Source organism: Dermacentor albipictus, chromosome 3 (genome assembly GCF_038994185.2).
Source record: "Dermacentor albipictus isolate Rhodes 1998 colony chromosome 3, USDA_Dalb.pri_finalv2, whole genome shotgun sequence".
NCBI classification, from domain to species: Eukaryota; Metazoa; Arthropoda; class Arachnida; order Ixodida; family Ixodidae; genus Dermacentor; species Dermacentor albipictus.
The window spans coordinates 65,086,007-65,105,584 of record NC_091823.1 but is presented as its reverse complement, the minus strand read 5'-3'; the positions used below and the strand labels follow the sequence as shown (position 1 = coordinate 65,105,584).

The 19,578-nt window shown below is 45.5% G+C and overlaps 2 protein-coding genes across 3 annotated transcripts in view; one reads left to right on the top strand and one right to left on the bottom strand.

Annotated features, from left to right (window-relative positions):
• LOC135905548 (very long chain fatty acid elongase AAEL008004-like) overlaps positions 1-19,578 on the bottom strand; it is a 99,301-nt gene that overhangs the window by 2,196 nt on the left and 77,527 nt on the right. The window lies entirely within an intron of this gene.
• LOC135905545 (scoloptoxin SSD43-like) lies at positions 1,219-17,963 on the top strand. Of its 2 annotated transcripts, XM_070535530.1 has the most exons (7): positions 1,219-1,347; positions 2,067-2,216; positions 4,689-4,779; positions 8,264-8,448; positions 9,920-10,029; positions 12,974-13,061; positions 16,856-17,963. In XM_070535530.1, the coding sequence occupies exons 2-7, from the start codon at positions 2,205-2,207 to the stop codon at positions 17,156-17,158; spliced, it is 789 nt and encodes a 262-aa protein (XP_070391631.1). In that variant the 5' UTR covers positions 1,219-1,347; positions 2,067-2,204; the 3' UTR covers positions 17,159-17,963. The 2 variants fall into 2 exon arrangements, with proteins under 2 accessions (XP_070391631.1, XP_065292578.2); XM_065436506.2 differs by lacking the exon at positions 1,219-1,347 and having other exon boundaries at positions 1,679-2,216; positions 16,856-17,962.

Genomic DNA, 19,578 nt, shown 5'->3' with positions numbered 1-19,578 from the left:
GTGTTGTGAAGAACGAGAACATCGTCTACAGCAAATGAGTGTGGTCGAACGCCCGTCGACGAGCCTGCCGCCGGGAAAACCGGACGAATAATGCCGATAAGTACTTTGACGTCAGTGACCGCCCACTGAAGAAAAATTTGAAGAACGTTCACGCATCGAGGAAGAGCGTCAACATTACGCTGCGTAGAGTGCCCATAAAAGATAGCCTCTGCAGAAAATTGGTATGGTGAACGCCCATCCGCGGCAGGAATTGCTAGAATTTTTATTGTTTCGGCACTAATATTTATTTTAAATTAGGCCTAGCAGGGAACCATCAGCCGATCGCCAAAGGCTTGGCTTGTAAGTAAAGAAATATTATACTCTATGAAGGGCTTCGTGAACACTCCTCGCTTATTCCAGGCTTCGGAAATAGGCGGATTTATCGGCGACGCGACGCCCCGTAAACATTTGCGACCAATTTAAATGCACGTGCGGGCTTTTGAACATGCCGGAAGGGTAACCATATATTCTGCGCAATTATCGTTTAGTTGTTAGAACGACTCTGTACCACACCCGCCTGAACAAAGTACATCCGTTAATTAAGGAAGCACTTTCTAAGAAGACGACGACGACTAATTTCCTCTTTTTTCGCGCTTCTAAACTTGGATAATGTAACGCTAGAAAGTTCGAAGTCTCGCTTATGACACTACGTTGCTGAGTTCCCCCACACTACTTTTGCCTGCAAAAGTCTGTTTCGGCTTCCCCAACTTTGTGGTTCTGCAATGAAAGCTCATCTTGTTAGCATGCTGCCGGTTTACTTTATAAACAAGGGTGTTTTCAAAGAACCGTTTCGAAAGAAACTTGGAGTGAACTTGATTCTTCCGGTGGTCGTTTGCCCTCGTGCTACCGGCATACGTTACAGCGAACGAAACATTTATACCATCTTCAGTTTTCTGAGAGATACAAGAACTACGGCCTATCTTTTATTTTTTTTCGTATTCTCATTCAGTTTTCTGTAAAATTTAGTTATTATTCACGTCATATCTCTATGAATTAGTTCTCGGTTTCAAAATTTGCAGTTAACAACTTTCTTTGACATAATACACCCATACATAACTGACAAGTGCAGGCATTGAAACTCTCGAGCCACCCTAGAGCACATCCTATGTAATTGCACGAGTATAGTACACAATAACGGTGATGCAGCCTCAAACAGCGACAGACTCCGCGCGCTCTGCGAGTCTGCATTGCACAGCTCGGACCTGCAGCACCAACTCCGGGCCGTCCAGCTAGCCGAGGAAGTCGCCAAGGCCAACAACCCTCGGCCGAAACCTAGCCGGGTTCAAGCCCACCCCACCAAATCGCAGGGCACTGAATAAAGTTATTTGAATGAATGAACTCTATTTTTTTTCAAATTTTATTGCGATTAGCATTCTTCGGGAACTTCATTCAGTTTGTGGCATGTATGTCTGTGCTCGCCAAACTTCATGACAACTTGGGTCGCTGGGTGATGCACTGGGTGCAGCATCCAGCTGCTGTGCTCATGGAACCATGTTGAACACCCAGTGAGTCAAATCACTGGGTGTGTGACGCAGGGCAAGTGCCACCTTTCAATTAACCTCTTTAACGCCAACTTGGGTCACCTGGTACGTGCGAAACATCTTTGATTAATGCGGCGAATTGGGCGCGTTGGTCGAGCCAACGGGTATGTGCATGCCGCTCTTCGCAGTAAGTATCGTAACATATAAACAATGTCACCCCCAATTATAGATCCATCACAAAATATAAGGCTAATCGCATTAGCCTCACCAATCATCTTTAAAGATGGATGTGCTGCCAATTTCTTTCTATAACTTTTGAATCGCCCAATTCGTAACCTATACCTTCGAGAGTAAGTTGCCCCATTTGACAAACAACTAACCAGCGCGTGCAGAAGTCGCGTGCTAGAAGAAGAAGAAGAAAAAGTAGCATCGGCCATGACATTCGCCAAGGTGGCCTTGGGCGTTTTCTTGGCGACCTTTGCTAGCGGCGTGGGTGCCGAGGACCAGTCCGTACTCAGGAGCATGCTGGCTGCGTTCGCGGAGCAGGCCACCCAGGACTGCGAGCCCACTCCGGACGGCAGTAACCTCGGCGATGAGGACAAGGTCGAGCTAGTCAAGACGCACAACGAATACCGGGCGCGGGTGGCTGGCGGCGGCCTAGTCAATTTCCCGAAGGCAGCCAACATGATGAAATTGGTGAGTGCGCCCACGCCTTTTCTGGCTGGATTAACAAGTTGTTAATACATTTAGACCTCTAATTAATGGTGTTCTGACACATTTTTTGATATAACTGTCCTTCGTTTCTTTTTTTTTATTCCTTCATTTTGCGCTAGCAAAGCGCCTAGATTTCGAAAACCCGGATAAATGAAGACATCGGAAGCGTAAACGTGCCCAAAATAACTTTTTTTCCGTCAGCTTTTCTAAGAATCAATGTCAGTTTCCTTTACCAGGATGTGCAAGTGTCTCGACGTCGTGACGTAGAAAGTGGGAACGTGGGAGCAGAACATCGGGACGTCTTGGCACTCGTTCATGCATCTGCGGTGCTGCGCTACATGAGATCGCGCAGCGAATAGCAGCAGAGTAGACGACCGAGTGAGTTGGAAGGAGCGGTGAATACGTTATGCTTTCACGTGAATACCGTATGCATCGTCAAGTCACGTGACACGCAGCTCCTGAGAAGCGAAGCTAAAGCTAGACCTAGAAAAGCTATTAGAATAATTTGTCTAGGGTACTCTGAGGCTTCCCAGTATATCTTCTAGGGTTTCGCAATCTGGGCACCTTATTTAACACAAGGTGAAATGAAAACCAGAAATGTCTTCTCAGTACATTTAAAGACCTTACGCAATGCAATAGGCTTGGTGTGTCAGCTGGGAATTGTCTATACGTTGTCTGACTTAGCCCTATGGAGACAATAGTTGCATAAGTTACAGAAAAATGTTTAGCGATTAAAGTTAAAATTACTGCATTAAAAATGTAATTGGTTACAGTTATCAGTTACTGCTCCACGAAAGTAATTGAGAAATAACTCAAAAGTAATTGATTACTTCTACATTACTTTCGTCTGAGCTTTTATTAACATTATATAGTTACAGTAAAGACAAGGAGCTGGCCTAGCGCGTTCAGTGAACCCTGCAGCACCTCATACGTTGCTTATCTGTCCTAACGACTGCTTTAAAAAAATATTATTTGGTCATCGTTTCTCGCTTTGTTGGGAGGCCGGACACCAACAGTGACACTGAGAATTTGCTCGAGGAGGAAAATTGAGGGAAGGAGAGAGAGGTTAGCCGGTTCGCTCGATGTGCGTGCTAGGGGGTGGGGCGTGTCGGGCATTGTAACATTTACGGATTTTGCATTAGTAAGATATTTATGAGGGCTAGTTGGTTCATATTTAGAACTGAGGTTGAACAGCGTGAATAAAACAAAGACACGAGGAAACAAATACCACAGACAAGCTCTGACTATTGTGGCTATACTAAGCAGCTGGGTCCTCTATGAAGCGTAGCGCTTCATTGTTGCCGGGACTTGGAGAAGACTCTCCTGGGTGAGCTAACGAAATGCTGAAAAAAATAAATCATCCGTGTGTGACTTCCAGGCATTGCAGCACTTCGCGAGGCATGCTGCGTTGCCATATCACGGGTGTTCTACTGTAGTTTTAGCCAAATTCAGGTTCTCAAAGTTGCGTCGCCTGTTTCAGTTTGTCTCAACAATAATGTAACTGATTACGTGTAATTGAGTACTGAAAAAAAAAACACAGACAGTGAGCTTTACCGAGTAAACAAAGTAATCTTAAATTACAAAATTACCAGAAAATTTAACTGATTACAAGGAATTATTTACATGTAATTTTTTAAGTGCGAGTCTGGTGCAAGCATGCCCGCAGAGAACTGCGCGGCCTTCATTGAGGATTACCGGTTTGGGCCCTTAAATAATAAGTATCAAATGCGCGTCGTCTTTTGTGATTGACCGATGAGCGTTCTTATGAACGGTTCTTGTGTAGGAACGCCCACCTGATAAGGCACAATCCCGGCTTCAGACTTTGTTTGCTGTATTTAGTTATTCAACGCGGCGAATCACAGGGGTCTAAGCAAGAAGGGCATACACAGGATTGCAGAAATACACACAAAATACGTAAACTGGATGCATTAAAACCTTGCAAGGCTTCACACTACAAATTGAATTAGGCTAGCAGTTCCAGGAAAGCATGCACTATAATATGCAATAAGGTCGCCCGTACAAATCCTGAACATACGCATCAAGACAATTTTAATATCGGGAGTATGTATAAGAAAGTATTGTGGGACAAATCAATTAAAAAAAAACATTGTTTGTGAGCGCCAGTGCAGGCTTACCACTCAGACTGTCGTTATGACAGGAATCCCTAATCGTTTCTTCAACTGTAAAATCGTCTCGACGAATAGAGTGCAGTTTTCTCTCTCTTTCAGTTTTTCGTTTGGAGACTTGGCACCAGCATTAGGGCGTAGGTATAGCTAGGTGCTAGAAGGGTTCTAGCCATCGGAGGGTAATATGCTTCATAACGTGAAAATGATGTGCTTGTATGTACGAGGCAGCTCAACATTATTCCGTTTAGTCAAGACATGACACAATTTTTTTTTACGAGTTTGATCGCCGTTGACTCACTCTGTCTCTTTCACAAATTGTAACTTAAAGGACTGGAACAACGAACTGGCAGCCGATGCCCAGGCCACTGCGGACAAGTGCGACCTCACTGCGCCAGGAAAGGGAACCACCCTGGACACAGGTTGGCATTACCGTCGCAATACGAAGCTGCTCTCCGCGCTTGCTTTCAGGAAGGCTGAAATTCGCAACTGCTTTGCGTGTTACCGAAACGGCTCCTAACTCATGGGGCACATTAATTGAAGAAAAAAACCATGCTTTGAAGGGCTGCAGTTAAAGGCCATTTGGCCATATTTGTGACGAACACGAGAGTCTATTGTCATGATGATTTAGAAAGAGAAATGGCTGCCATTAACACGAGGTCCACAGAAACCTTAGGCAGAGTTTGGATACGGCTTCGTGCTAAAACATCGGGGTACTTCGACGAAGGTCCAAAGCAATCGTGCACGTATCGTCATCATCAGCCTGGCGACACCCACTGCAGGGCAAAGACCTCTCCCATACTTCCCCAACAACCCCGGTCATGTGCTAATTGTGGCCACGTTGTCTCTGCAAACTTAATCTCATCCGCCCACCTAACTTCCTGCCGCCCCCTGCTACGCTTCCCTTCTCTTGGAATCCAGTCTGTAACACTTAATGACCATCGGTTATCTTCCCTCCTCATTACATGTCCTGCCCATGCCCATTTCTTTTTCTTGATTTCAACTAAGATGTCATTAACTCGCGTTTGTTCCCTCACCCAATCTGCTCTTTTCTTATCCCTTAACGTTACCATCATCATTCTTCTTGCCATAGCTCGTTGCGTCGTTCTCAATTCAAGTAGAACCCTTTTAGAAAGCCTCCAGGTTTCTGCCCCGTAGGTGAGTACAGGTAAGACACAGCTATTATACACTTTTCTTTTTAGGAATAATGGCAGCCTGCTGTTCATGATCGTATACAGTTGAGTTAATAAGACGCGAAGTCTAGGTGACAATGCACGTGCATTCATGTGTTAACTGTTCACAAATAGTATTTAACCATGTTTTGCTCGATAGCGATTAGCTTGACTGACACATGCAGGCAAAAAAAAAAAAAGGGCGGGGGGGACGTACTATCTGCAAATTCAGAGAGCTGCATAGTTTTTGTGCAAGCTAGCAAGACGCAAAGAGCGCCAAGCTGTATGACGAGCACTGGTTTGTCGCAAAGACAGCTCGTAAGACATCATTGTACGCCATGCATGTTCGTGCCCTTTGATATTAGCTAAATCGCGCAATAAAATCGCCCACACCGCTTTTCGCATCCCAACAAATGTGGATAGTACATGAACAAATTTATTATATACAGCCTTTGTAATGTATACGTTTAACGTACTGTTTACTGATTGCTTTTGAATTACGCATAGGCTTTCGCGCAGCTGTCCACCCGATGCATAAGTTTCGTTTTGTAATAACTTTATTGCGAGTGAAAATGAGCGCTTTAACGTGTCAGCTTTTGCTGAAGTTGATACAGAATTTAAGGGCCTCACCAGTAAATGACTTACAATGTCCTCGTGTAAGACGGCATAGATCATACTTCGTAGCAACGCGTAGAACTTGAACGCGTGAAAGAATATTTGATTATTATTGATTGTCCACGTGGCTTGCAGGACTTTCTAACGACATATATATGCAGAGTGTCCCAACTATCATGCACCAAGATTTCAAGATATGCAAATGCGACATGCCTGGAGAGAACCAAAGTAATGTTGTTTGCCGTCACAAGGAGATACTCAGACTACTTTTCTGGATTGCGCCTAATTCGATAATTAGTCTTAATTAATTAATCACTTTCTCAAATGTCATAATTAGATGAAACGTTTCAATGTGAAAATAGTAGAGCAGCATGAAACGCTCCCGATACAGCTTTCTGTTGGTCGATACGTGTGACACAAAAGTATTTTTCTGAGCGTGAATGAAGTCCGCGAACACACGCAAAGTGCCTCTAGAGGCCAGTCGCGCTGGAATTTTGTGTGTATTTGTAGACTTCTTTCACGCTCGGAAAAACACTTTTATGTCACACGTATTGACCAACAGAAAGCTGTATCGCGAGCGTTTCATGTTGCTCTACTATTTTCACATTGAAACCTTTAATGTAATTATAATATTTGATATGCTCATTAATTTAAACTAAGTATGTAATTAGGCTGAATGCAAAAAGAAATAATCTGAGTATCTCTAAGCGACGGCAAACAACATTACCTTGGTTCTATCCAGCTATGTGGCATTTGCATATTTTAAAATGATGGTGCATGATAGTTGGGACAAACTGTATATGTAACATGAACTGGAGGACAGGAAACCGAGATGTTCGATATTTATGAGTAAGATCATAAGAAGCCAACAAACAATGACACGAAGGACATCATAAGGGTAGTTATATGTTCTTAATTGAAGTAAAGAAATGATAAATGAATGAAAATGAGAGTGGATGAAACAAAAATTATGCAGATTCCACGCACTGTGGGAATCGATGTAAGTGAAGCTTTCCGTGCTGTTTGCTTTGAATGACGATAACTAGCCGTGATGTTGACGGCGAATGTTAAATTCTTCAACGTTTTGTCCAACACAAGAGTGGTGACTTGATGTTAAATCTTACCTTGCGTGCACCACTACTGTTTGTCTGCGTAGTACACAATACACAAAGGAAGAGGTGTTTGCTTGATACGTTGTTGTGCGCCATATTTCATAACCTCTGAGAGGGTTGAGCGTTGTCATTGCCTCACATAGCACGTCGCACCGTAGCAGAAGCATCAAACTTGAATTATGGCGCTGTACTTGTCAAAACCACAACGTAGTGGCGGACTCCGGATTAATTTTGACGCCGCGGTGTTCTTTAACATGTCCCTGAATCAGCGTGCACGAGCGTTTTTTTATTTCGTGCCCTTCGAAATGCGGCTGCCTCGGTCAAGTCTGCAACCTCGAGCAATGTCATAGCCGCAAAGGTATCGCGGCGGCCGCAGAAATGTTGAATTAATGTGTGACCGCTTCCGTTGCGCCATCTAGACCCTGCGGTGCGCTTTAATTAATGCGGCTCTGCTCCTGCACGCCCTGCGTAAGTTGACCGTTCGACATATTTGCGTGGTTTTATTTTTCAGAAATGGCAGGAACGCACCGTACCGTACTTTTAACTTAAGTTTAGTTTTAACTTAAGTTGAGAAGGCAAGCGTTTGCTTGCCTTCTCACGTCACAGCTTCTCCTGTTAAAAAAAAACGAAGAATTCATCGGGATGTTTAATTGAATGCATAAGTATCATATTCAGTGAGCTAAGCTGTCAGAGAAAACACTTTAACGTGCGGCGCTCCCTGTGCTCGCGCTACAGTTTCAAGCGCCAGCTGAAGCAGTGTCAAAGCACTTCACGGGTGCATGTGTTTATAAAGGCGCCAGCGCCACCAACCACAAGTTTCCAGCGGCAAAGCCGGGTGATTGTACAATAGCCAGACAGGAATACTTGAACGTGCTCTCCGCTCCCGTGTCCCCCTTTAACAGTGGGCAGAACTGTACATCGTCTACTATCCGGCTCTACGGTTTATATTGTAGCCAGGCTTTGTGGGCAGTTTCCAGCTATGTAGACACTCGCTGCGCACTGCGCAGGGTCTTTCACCGGAGTGCACCAAATCCAGGACTCCGCCGCCGTAACTGCAACGCAGCCAAAACCCGCGCATTTCAAGGGCGCCCACGTGCTCCAGACGTGGTTCGACGGTAGCGTGAAGTTGAAACCTGCAGACTTGGACAAGTACGTGGATCAAACAGACGCGGAGGCAGAGAGATTCGCACAGGTATGCGCAGCAAAATGCTATGCGTTCTGTCTGTTATCCTTTTTGTTTCTTTTTTTTTAATTGCGCGAAATGATAAACTTATATAGACCAGAATGGGGAGCGCTTCTGGGGCAGCCATTTTTTTTTAAATTTTTTTCGCCTGGGAGGGCACGAGTTGGCAGAAAGGAACAAAGAAAAAAGGAACACCCACGATACAACGTTGCGCCTGTTCTCATGGCATGCTTATCAGTCGTGTTCGCTCGCCAAGGCAAGTTGTCAGCTGCTGCCGTCAATGAACTGGCTGCCCCGAGTGAAATTCAAAATTATTCTGCGTTTTTACGTGCCAAAGCCACAATTTTATTATGAGGCACGCGGTAGTGGGGGGACTCCGAAATAATTTCGATCCACAGGGGTCTTTATATAACGTGCCCCCAATGCACGAGACACGAGTGTTTTTTTTTTTTTTTTCATTTCGCCCCGTCGAAATTTGGTCGCCGCGGCCGTCATTCAATCCCGCGACCTCGTGCTTAGCAGAGCAACAACACAGCCGCGAAGTCACCACAGCGAGTGACTCGGCGTGGGCTGCGAGTGAAGGCGAGATTAACGGCGCTTGCTCTGAACGGGTGTGCGAGAGTAACATACTCTACAAAAGTGCAGTACTCACGCTGGAATGCTTAGAAACAATTTGCGCGGTCATCTCAACGATGTTACTGCAATGGCCAAATGCTGCGAACAGCCGTTGGACACTTGTGAGACTGAATCTTCTTCATTAGCATATTTTTTTTGTTATTGCGTTTTCATGTCGTGTCCCACCATAACTCAGAATAATAGGCTCGCCAAGACTATCTCCTCCAAGTGCCGGATATTTATGACCATTGAAGCATTAGTTTCGCCACATTTCTCGCATCTTCAGAATCACGAAAAGCATATACAGCTGCAAAACGAATTAAGAACTTTCAGTTCTTCAGCGAGTTAGCGAGTTCGGCTATTCTTCGTAATGAGCACGCCATGTGAGAAGTCTGGACGGCAACACATGATATGAGAACATAAAATATTTTGTTTAGCTTACTTGAAAAGCATCCGTCCTGGTGCTTGCAATATGCTATGCCTGATGTAAAACATTGGGAAAGTAACGAAAGAAACGAATCTGTTATATAACGACATTCTGCACCGAGAGAAAACACCACATCATTTATGTACCAATCCGTTTTTACTAAAAAACTTGGCACATATTCAAAATGGGGGCGGATATGGGGTGAGTGTGTGTGCGTGCGTGCGTGTGTGCATGTGCGTGTGTGTGTGTGTGTGTGTGTGTGTGTGTGTGTGTGTGTGTGTGTGTGTGTGTGTGTGTGTGTGTGTGTGTGCGTGTGCGTGCGTGTGTTTGTGTGTTTTGCACTGTCCTCGTCTCGTCGCACAGTTAGCTTTTTGATCGAGGACAAATTTTGCGCATACTTCAAATGTACAGATGTATTTCTTTGTGTGTGTGTTTCAGCTTATCTGGGCTGAAACTCGCTCCATAGGTTGCGGCTACAAACAGTTCAAGTTAAAATCAACGCCAAACGACCCAACGAAGGAAATCCTAGTATGCGACTACCACCCTGGGTGAGTATAGTCTTACGTATTTAAAAAAAGTATATGAAAACAAACCTCCGATCTGATTGGTATTCTCTTATGAGAAATCTTTTGCTGAAAAAAAAAAACATTCTTAACGATAATTTCTTGGGACTTAGCAATTAAAGAAGGTTTTCACGGTTGTGACGGCATATCATGCACAACGCCCTTCTACCCCTACGTTATTCAATTCGACTTCTAGTTCTCCAGTGATAAATGCGGAGGTTTGAAGACCACGCACACGATTGTCGTGTCGCATCGTGCCTGAACGAAACTTTGACGAACGTGACCGTTACCTCACCCCTCTCCTGGCTCATTTCGCGAGCTTTCAGACCCGTTATTTGCTCGATTGAGTAAACTCTTTGTGATTATAGCATCATCTAAACGCACCTGTACACCTTACAGTGATTAAAAGAGCTCGTAGAAAAGCTAGCACTAGGATTGGATAGAAGAGAGTGAGCTATCCGTATGTGAACGCTGAGAATGAAAGCTATTGTGACCCTGACGAGTGCACAAACGTGAAAACAGGCTCCGCGGACACCTCAAATAGGAGTATTGTTGATCACTTGAAAGGTACAGCTTGTTTGGTTTATAGCGTATTTACTCACATAATGCTCGCATAATCTTTTTTTTTTCGTATAGAATTGATGCAAAGTTGGGGTGTGCGATAATTACGCGGGGTAAAGTTTCCGAGATAATGTTTTTTGCTATAGAATGACGCTTAACAGGTGACGCTCGACTGCCATGCGTTTCCTAAAGGCCTAAAACAGGCGCGAAAGAAACGTGAAGGTGACGAGCTTGGTGGTATTCGTCGCCGCCCCCTTAGGTAGGGGACGCACGTATCACATCCATGCATCATGTTAACCTATCGTAATAACCCGCCAGATCAAGCAGATGACAGACAGGCACAATTTTAGATAGTGAGACGATTACTTCAAAAACTTCACATTTTCGAGGGAGGGGGGGGGGGGGGAGGTGTCGTTGCGAACATTAATCGCACAAATAGGGTAGGCCCTTTAGAGTCGCCACACAACGAACACCCGTTCTCATCGGTTAAGTTCACCGCTGTACAGGCTGTGACATAAATAAATTTAGTAGAAATCTGTTTAGACAGTTCTATAATTAAAGAAATAATAAACGGGTGGTATAATTCCTGATAAGCTGCTTCCATGAAGCGTGTTTTACTTAAGACTGCGATGGAGAGCGCAGGTTAGCACGGGATTTTCTGTTTTCTTTTTTTCTCTTGGCTTAGGTACACGTGAAGTCGGTAGCATAAATAATCCCTCATCGTGCAGAGTATCGGCGAAATCCGCGGGAACGGGAGGAAGGAAAACAAAGAGTCTCAATTTTTTTTTGGACACAATCGATTATCTACTGGCTTAATCCGATCGGATTAAGCCAGTAGACAACAAAGACGAGGAAACAGTAGGAAAAAGTACCTGTGTGTTTTCTTTTTTTGAAGTGTAGAAATTATAAGTTACAGGAACATGAAAATAGAAAAAAAGGAGACACTTGTCTGTTTGTCTTTTTCTTCTTTTTTGCATGCGAAGCTTAGGTAAATGCAAGCAAAATTGCGGCTTCGCAATACGGCGACTCGTATCCGTAACCAAGCATGCTGCTTCTCGCTGGGCGCGCAGACAAACATTCAAGTAAGCTATGCGTAATAAAGAGTAATGCTATGAAACTGAAGGAGCAGTAGGCGTACTTTTATGCCAGGAACTCCTGCCAAAATATTTGGGAACGAAGAAATACCTTTGCCCTGCATTCACTGCATCAAATATGATGAGGTTGGTTGCATAAAGATAATAATAAAAAATAAAAATGTTAGGGACTGTATGGAAGCGGAGTTTTCATTTCGGCCAACAAACTGTCTTCACAAGAATAGTTATAAGTTGCTGAATTTAAAATTTTGTAGTGCCGAATTTAGAACTCTATAACTCGGCAATAAAAAAGAAATATTAACACAATTATGCAGGCTGCGCCTAATAGGTTATCTAGAGCGGACAAAATTCACGTATTGAACCCTGCTCTGAAATGTACCATAATTTTGTCAGCTGTACTTTTCCAGAAACCTCCTACAAATTGCAACGATTTCGCTTTAGCTGTACTTATATAAGCAGAGATAAAGTGCCTCAGAAAGGTTCCGTAACGTTCAGATAGGTGGACATTTCGATGTTCGTAAAAGGCGGCCTTGTCAGGACCGCCTTGGACAAAGATAGGAAGATTCACCTATCCAAACGTTGGTCAGCCTTTCTGAGGCACTTTATCATTGGTTAAATAACTTCCATACAAAGTGTGCTAGTCCATCTGTTAGACCCATTCTTAGTTGTGGACTACAACTGTAAACGCATTTAAAAAATTTGTCCTTTTCTGATGTTATAGCAGATGCTATTTACGGAATTGCTATATCTAATTCAATGCAAAAATAAGCGCTTAAAAACGCTGTGGTTCGATGTTTGTTAAACTTAGTGATTTCCGGCAGTTCCTGAAAAAAAAAAATGTTAGGACTCAATAAACGTTCCTGAGCCGAATTTACAAAACCTTTCCTTCGCAGGTGCTCGTTGGCGTAGGCCAACCGCCTTTGCTATTAATATGTCTGGCATCATGGCTGGCTGGATTTAATTTATTACGAGCAATTCTAGCCTAAGAACTTTTTTAAAAGTTCGTGCCCTGCTTTAACCTGACAGTAGAACAATTTTTGCCCTATACGCTGCAAATTTCATTCGTACCGGTTTAGCAGTTGTCTAAAAAGAGTATTTCTGTGCCTCGCGCGCACTAGAATACGAAAATCGCGGTTCGCCTTCAGGTATAAAGCTCCGGGCTCTGTGTGTTATCCACAAGCTGTTCCCTGTCACTGGCATTTTGTAGGCGACTACTTCCTATACATACGCACGTGCATGGTGGCGAAGTAAAAAATGACGTCTGCTTTTCGCAGGTTGAAAACAGGAGCACCGGTGTACAAGCAAGGGGAGCCTTGCAGCGATTGTGGCAGTGATTTCGAATGTGACGTTACGAAATTATGCGTAAGTTACTGTTCTTCATTCAACAATTTAGGTGGCAAGATTAGTGTGCAAATAACTTTTCTGCAGTTCTTTTTACCTTAATCGTGTCGAAAAAAACACGTCAGTTATAATTTGAAAGTACTGCCAAAAAATATGGAAAAGTGCAGATTGTTCAAACCTTTATCCGTCTTGTATAGCTTAACCAGTGTCGACATAATGTAGCTGTATTATAGCAATAAACTTCCTTTTCGCATTGTCAGAGGGCATAGCGCCATGGCGCTCCGTCTTTAGATTATTTTATCGCCAGTATCGGCGAGCGCCGAGTGGTGTATATACAGACAGAATTGACTCGAGCTAAAGTAATCGCCACGTGATACAGGCCAAGGAGAAAAAATTCGCAGTGTCGCGCGAAAGTCGATAGCAATAGACAAGTAGTAAACAATTGCACAAATTAAAGTTAATAGTTTTATGGGCAGTATAAATAGTAGCAAGCATAATTTTACTCGATTACTGCGACCATTCACTGTACCAACGCTGGGATGATTGCGGGCACAGGCAGCGGGGGAGCAAGTCCTTGACGCTGCCGCTTGTTTCACCGCATCTCTGAAACTTAGATTACGCGTCTTCCAACGTTATATGCGCTCGGCGGAGGACGCCGGGAAGACCACGCGCATGAAGCCACCAGCCATCCCAGCCCTCCCTTATCTCGAGCACTCACCGCAGATAACGTATACGGCGCGCGAAACCGAGGAGACCTTCATGAGCAACCACTGCCTAGCTAGAGGAAAAGACGCGCGCTTTTCTCCCCTAGCGCGCGCTCGACTACGTGACCTCACAACACTGGCCGCGCAGTAAGACGGCATTAATCAAACTACCATGTTTCGCGGCTTACCCTATCACGCTTGCCATCGCACCCGCAGCATAAAGAGGCGCGACCCACTCATTTTTATTGCACTTGGACTGTGTGAGGAACATCGCGGCCGCCTGGACTATCCATGTAATTGACATCTCAATAAAATGAAGAAAGTTCAGTATGTCGGGCAAGTCCGGACAAAAAGAAAAAAGCACTGTTTGAAGGCGAAAGCCTTGAGTGGCTCGTTGCAATGGATATTCAGAAAACGTGGCGTCCGGTCAAGTGGTACAAAAATACCATAAGCAATGACTCATACCCCAGAAAGCATGCAAAAAATGCAATGACTCATACCTTCTTAAGGCTGAGGCTACAGGCGCTCAGCAAAGTGAAGCGAACAGCGCATACATTCATTGAAGTCACCCATACAACACACAGAACAGCATACGTTTCAATAAAGAACAAGCTCGAAACGAACAACCGAACCATTGCATATCCCCTTGGAAGTACGTTACGGCCGAGGAAGTTTCAATAAGGAACAAGCTCAAAACAAGTATCCGAAGATCGCGTGCCACCCTCGGAAGTACATTCCGGTCGAGGACGTTTCAATAAGGAAGAGGATCCAAACAAGCATCCGAACCATTGCATACCACCCTCAGAAGTACGTTATGGCCGAGGATGCTCGCCAAGCGAGCAGCGAGGTGCGACGTGCGAAGCGGTGGGAGACAGGCGTTCGACCGCGGGGGCTCCTTTCCCCTGCTGAGAGGACGCAACGTAAATTCGAAGAGAAACGTCGTTGGCGCGAGTCCGACCCCGCTATACGAGCGCGAGATAACGCAGCTAAGCGTCAAAAAGAAGCTGAAGAAGTCGAACTGGGATTGGAGCAACGCGACGATGCGAGACGGCAACGTAGAGAGGAGGACGAAGCTCACAGACAACGGCTTGCCGCACTTTTACTTCACACTGCGGCTCGTTAAGTCTTGCAAGAGGCGTTATGTCCTCCAATCGTGTAACTTAAAGCATTACCAAGTGTGCAGCAGGCTTTCGCCTTCACGTGTCACAGGAACGTAATACGCTGCCGAACTTCTTATACCGTATTAAGCTAAAAAAATAAAATTACAAATTACGCGTCGAGTGATAGGTCGAGAAACCAGCGTTTTGCATAAAAATCTTCGGCTAAATTCATCTGGAAAATGGTGAACAAACGGAACTTTGTATATTTTGATGGCGACGTCGTCAATCCGAGCCCCCTTTCAGCAGTGTACGCCACTGGGATAACTGGGTTTTGTATTAACTGGGGCGCCGCGATGATAGCTTTTTGTTCCTGCCTTACACTGTTTCAAGGGTGACCGCCTGAACGCCGTGCAACGAGTTTCGCGAGGAGGTTCTTAGATTCAAGAAAGGAAGAAAATGGCACCCACTCATCTTGTAGCACGAAGCTATAAAGGAAACCCATACGAATATTGAAGAAAGACGGCTCTTCAGTTGTAGAAAAACTTGTCCTATAGTCCGGCATTCGGGCCCGAGGTCAAGGCCTTCTCGGGGTGGTCAATCTACCACCTGAGCTAACCAGCAGGTTAGCAGAAAGGGCGAATCAATCGACAACTCTAAGCACGGCGCACTCAATATGGCAAATCAGTTCTGCGGAAGACCGCGAGGTGGAGCAAAGTTCAAGAGAGGAAAAGAAGTTACGCGGGTGACGTGCAAGCGAATGGGTGCCTTGCCAGCTCGGTGCGCCTAGACGCCTATACTGTAGACAGGGCTCACGCGGCCGCGCCATACGCAGCAGCAGCCGGAGTAGAATGCCCCCTAGCAAACATTTGATCACAAAGTTAACAAGCATGGTGTCGGCGCGCACAGGCAAACATGAACACATCACACTCGATGAACGCGGACGCTCGATGTAAAAACGCTGGCACGAGAAATCGCGGCAGCAGCAGCGAGCCAAGTGACCTTCGTGCTGTCTATCGCTTCAACTCAAACTAAGCGGCGAGAACACTGCGCACGAGCCATCGGCCCGCCTAGACTGTGCCCCCAAAGCAAATCGCTTTCAAAGCTCGCACGACCGCGCGCGGCCATAGTACAACACCCCCCTCCAACCCTTCCCTCAGTGCCATCAGTGCGACAGAAGATGACGCGCTTCCTCCCTCCTTTCCCCCCTTGCGCTCGCGAGATTGAGCCGTCATCACCGACTCACGGTCCCACGCTTTCACTCGCACACACAGCATACGGCGAGTGAGGACGATGTTATCACGAGACGAAACCGGCACGTCTGCATCGCAAACAAAGCCTGCAACCTGTAGCAACGGCCACAGGAAGTAAACCCAGCGCGCCTCCGCCTACCTTCTTCCTTATACCTTCCCCACTTCGTTCAACGTCACCTAGACCTTCCTCTAGGTGGCGTTGCTTTGCGGTGCGCTAAGTGCGCTCTTTCGTACTTTCCCCGGCGAGTGACGCTCTTCCCCTCCAGGCGCCTTCCTCCTACGCTTCCCTCGCGACTTCGGACACACATTCGCCGATTGTGCTAGCTAACCAGTTACGCTTGCGCGTAAAATTAAAATCGACGCGTCTTGTAGAACGACGGTACATAGGAGACCAACATTTTGTATTTGTGGACGCTTCACGACCTTAAAAGATGCCTTGAGGAATGCGTTAAACATGCGGCACGGTACGCAACTTCGGCTGCGGGATGTTCTTGGACCGTGCCAATCTAGGGGATCAGAACTGTGCCCCACTGAAGAGCTTATAGCACTCCTGCGAGATACAGGCCTCAGTGAGACTCTGTACAATTTTCGTGCTAGCACGTTATGCACGCGCGTGTGTGTTAGCGGGTGTGTGCGCTTTACGTTTATTTCACTCCGCTTCTTTCATCCTAATCATCTCATCTAGCGCAGCATGTGAAGCCCGTCACTAGCCTAACTTCACCAGACACCGTTAAACTTGCTCTCTACCACGGACCGTGCAGGAAGAAAAAGCCAACACCTCGACTTCCGACGATCCCAAAATCGACGGGAGTCCCTCCTTGGTGTCCATCATAGGCATCGGCACCGCAGTGATCATCTGCGTAGCGGTCGTCATCTGCCTCGTCGTCATCCACAAGAGAAGGCGTAGAACCGCCACGGGGGCCACCACGGCAGCCGAGCCGGTGGCGGGCGGCTCCAACGTGTCGGCAGGCGGGGACGCCGCCGGGGCCGAAGACCACAAGATGGCCGACAACGGCGATCAAGGCGGTGCTGCGGCGAGCCACGAAGCGCTCGCGAAGGAGTGACGCGTCACAACGGTCGGCGTGGCCTCGCGTGTCCGGATGCATTGGTCGGGCACACGGCGAGCCAGCGCAGAGCTGGTCTCTGCTTGCGCGCTCTGGAGCACTCTCCCTCGGAGACAGCTCCAGAAAGAGAAACGGGGGAGGGGAATTATGATAGACACGGAAAGGAAACGATTGTTCGTGTGCGTCTCATATGGTGCAATTATTTATGCACAATATAATAACCGAACTAGTCCGCACTTTCTCGTCCGCTTTCTTCATTTCTCCCTCTCTCTCTGTCCTAGTCCTTTCCTCTCTCCATCTTTCTCTCTATCTCTCTCGTACAGGCCTTTCAGATTATATACCCCTCTTCTATGCAGAATAGCACGTAGGTGGCTACACGCACGCCGGCAAAGTTCTCTCCATTTCCTTAAGAACGTTCCATCTCATTTATTGGTGCTTGTTGTACGAATAAGGCTCTGGCAAACACAAATGGCGACACCGTAACGCTGTCATAAAGTCAAGTAAAGCGAGCATGGCAAGGCTATTGAGGAAGATAGATCATTCGAGTACTTAAGTGAATAAACAATGCACCAAACGTTCGTTCACGGGATCACTTTGACGAGGCTAAAATGAACGCCATCCCCGTGCTCTCCATCTGCCTTGTGATTTAGATGTTGCGAAACGTACGCATTTGTGTTAACTCTATGCTCATCATTTACCCGTATATTCATAAAAAGGATGCCGACATATGCGTCTTTTGATGTCTCGCCGGCAGTCATTCTGTACAGAAATGACGCTTGCCATTAAAAAGCCATGCGGCCGATTTCAAAGGCCCTTTGAGCTTCTTTTTTATATTTTGACGCAGAGAATCACCATCATTAAACCACCCAGGGTCGGCGCTATGACCACTGTGGCGTGACGGAATTCTGTGCTCGCAAAAAGAAGCTCTAGTGCAAGGGAGCGTTCCTGCATGAAAGTAAGCTACATGCAAGTAAACAGACGATGTGATTACAGTGACGATGTCGACGACGAAGTGTGGTGGTCCCTCCCGACAAAAATAATTGCATGTTAAAATTTTTCTTTATGCTTATTATCGCTCGCATAATTCTTGCTGTAATACTTAGATATTTGATCATTCGTGTCTGCAACAGTAGACACTTTAATTTCCATTTAAAAGATAGTTATTTGATTTCACCTTATTTTATTGAAAAAGAAAACAGTTTTTTCACCGTCTGATTCATGGCCAATCCCCCAGAGTGGGTTGACCATTTTTACTGAGGAACATACATGCACACGCACACACGCACGCACGGGCGGGGGCACGCGCGCGCGTATTTATGACCTCGCTGCAAGAGGCGATGCTTCCACTCCTAATAAATGTTCTAAGTTATAAGTATCTTTTTTTTTAGTCGTTAGCATTGTCTACAGGCAAGAGAAGCAACACTGAGACATATTCACGCGGATTTCACACGCCGTTGATAAAAGAGGCTACCGAGGGGGTCACTGAAGTCCGCAGATCCTCTTCAGGGCAAAAAAAGCACGCACAGCAAGGTGAACATACAGCAACATATTTATTCTCTAGGCATAGGCTATTCACAGGATTAGAAGAAATTGTTTATTAGCTACCTCCATCTCTTTAACATACAATAAACTTTATCATGTGTATATATTTATATATATTGTGTCTACAAGGCGTTCCCAGTGGAAATTAAAAACAATGCAGTGAAATAATACAGATGAGGTAGCCGCCGCTGATGCTTCTAACGCACTTGCTCTATTGTCAAGATTTGCAGAAATAAAGCGAAAGTATGGATTAAACGCCATGCACGTCCACACCGACAATGATACAGTAAGCTTATAGCCACAATAAAATTTTAACTGAAATGGTAGAGGCAACTCGAAACCTCAAATGATATTGGTAACAGAACTCTGGTAATGACACTTTAGGGGGGTGGGTGGGCTTCGACATCTTGTTTTGTTGTTTTCCTTTGTGCATCTACACAGCGGCTAGAAGAGTGACAGTGGTGTCCGCAAGTGCCACACCAACACTTTGCAAGGCATGAAGGATGCAAACATTACTTCGACTGAAGGCGCAGGAGCATAGAAAGCAAAAAAGAAGAAAAAAAAAAACGTAAAGGCACTAAGCACAAACTCATCATCAGCAAATAATAATGGTCTGATAAGAATTTACTCTGATAGTAGGTATTCCAGCTGCAGTAAAATTTGACCGAAACTGATTTCTAAAAATAAAATCATTCGTGGTTCCGCTTTCACATATGTGAGTTCTCGAAAAACAGCTCAACCACGTGGGCGTGTTGTTGCAGGTTATTTGTTAGATCACGCCTTTCCGTCGCATTCAAATCGGGTGCTGAACTGTTGTAAATGTGGCTTTTGCGGACGCCTCTTCAGCGATTCTGAGTTGCGTAGGCCACTAATACCAC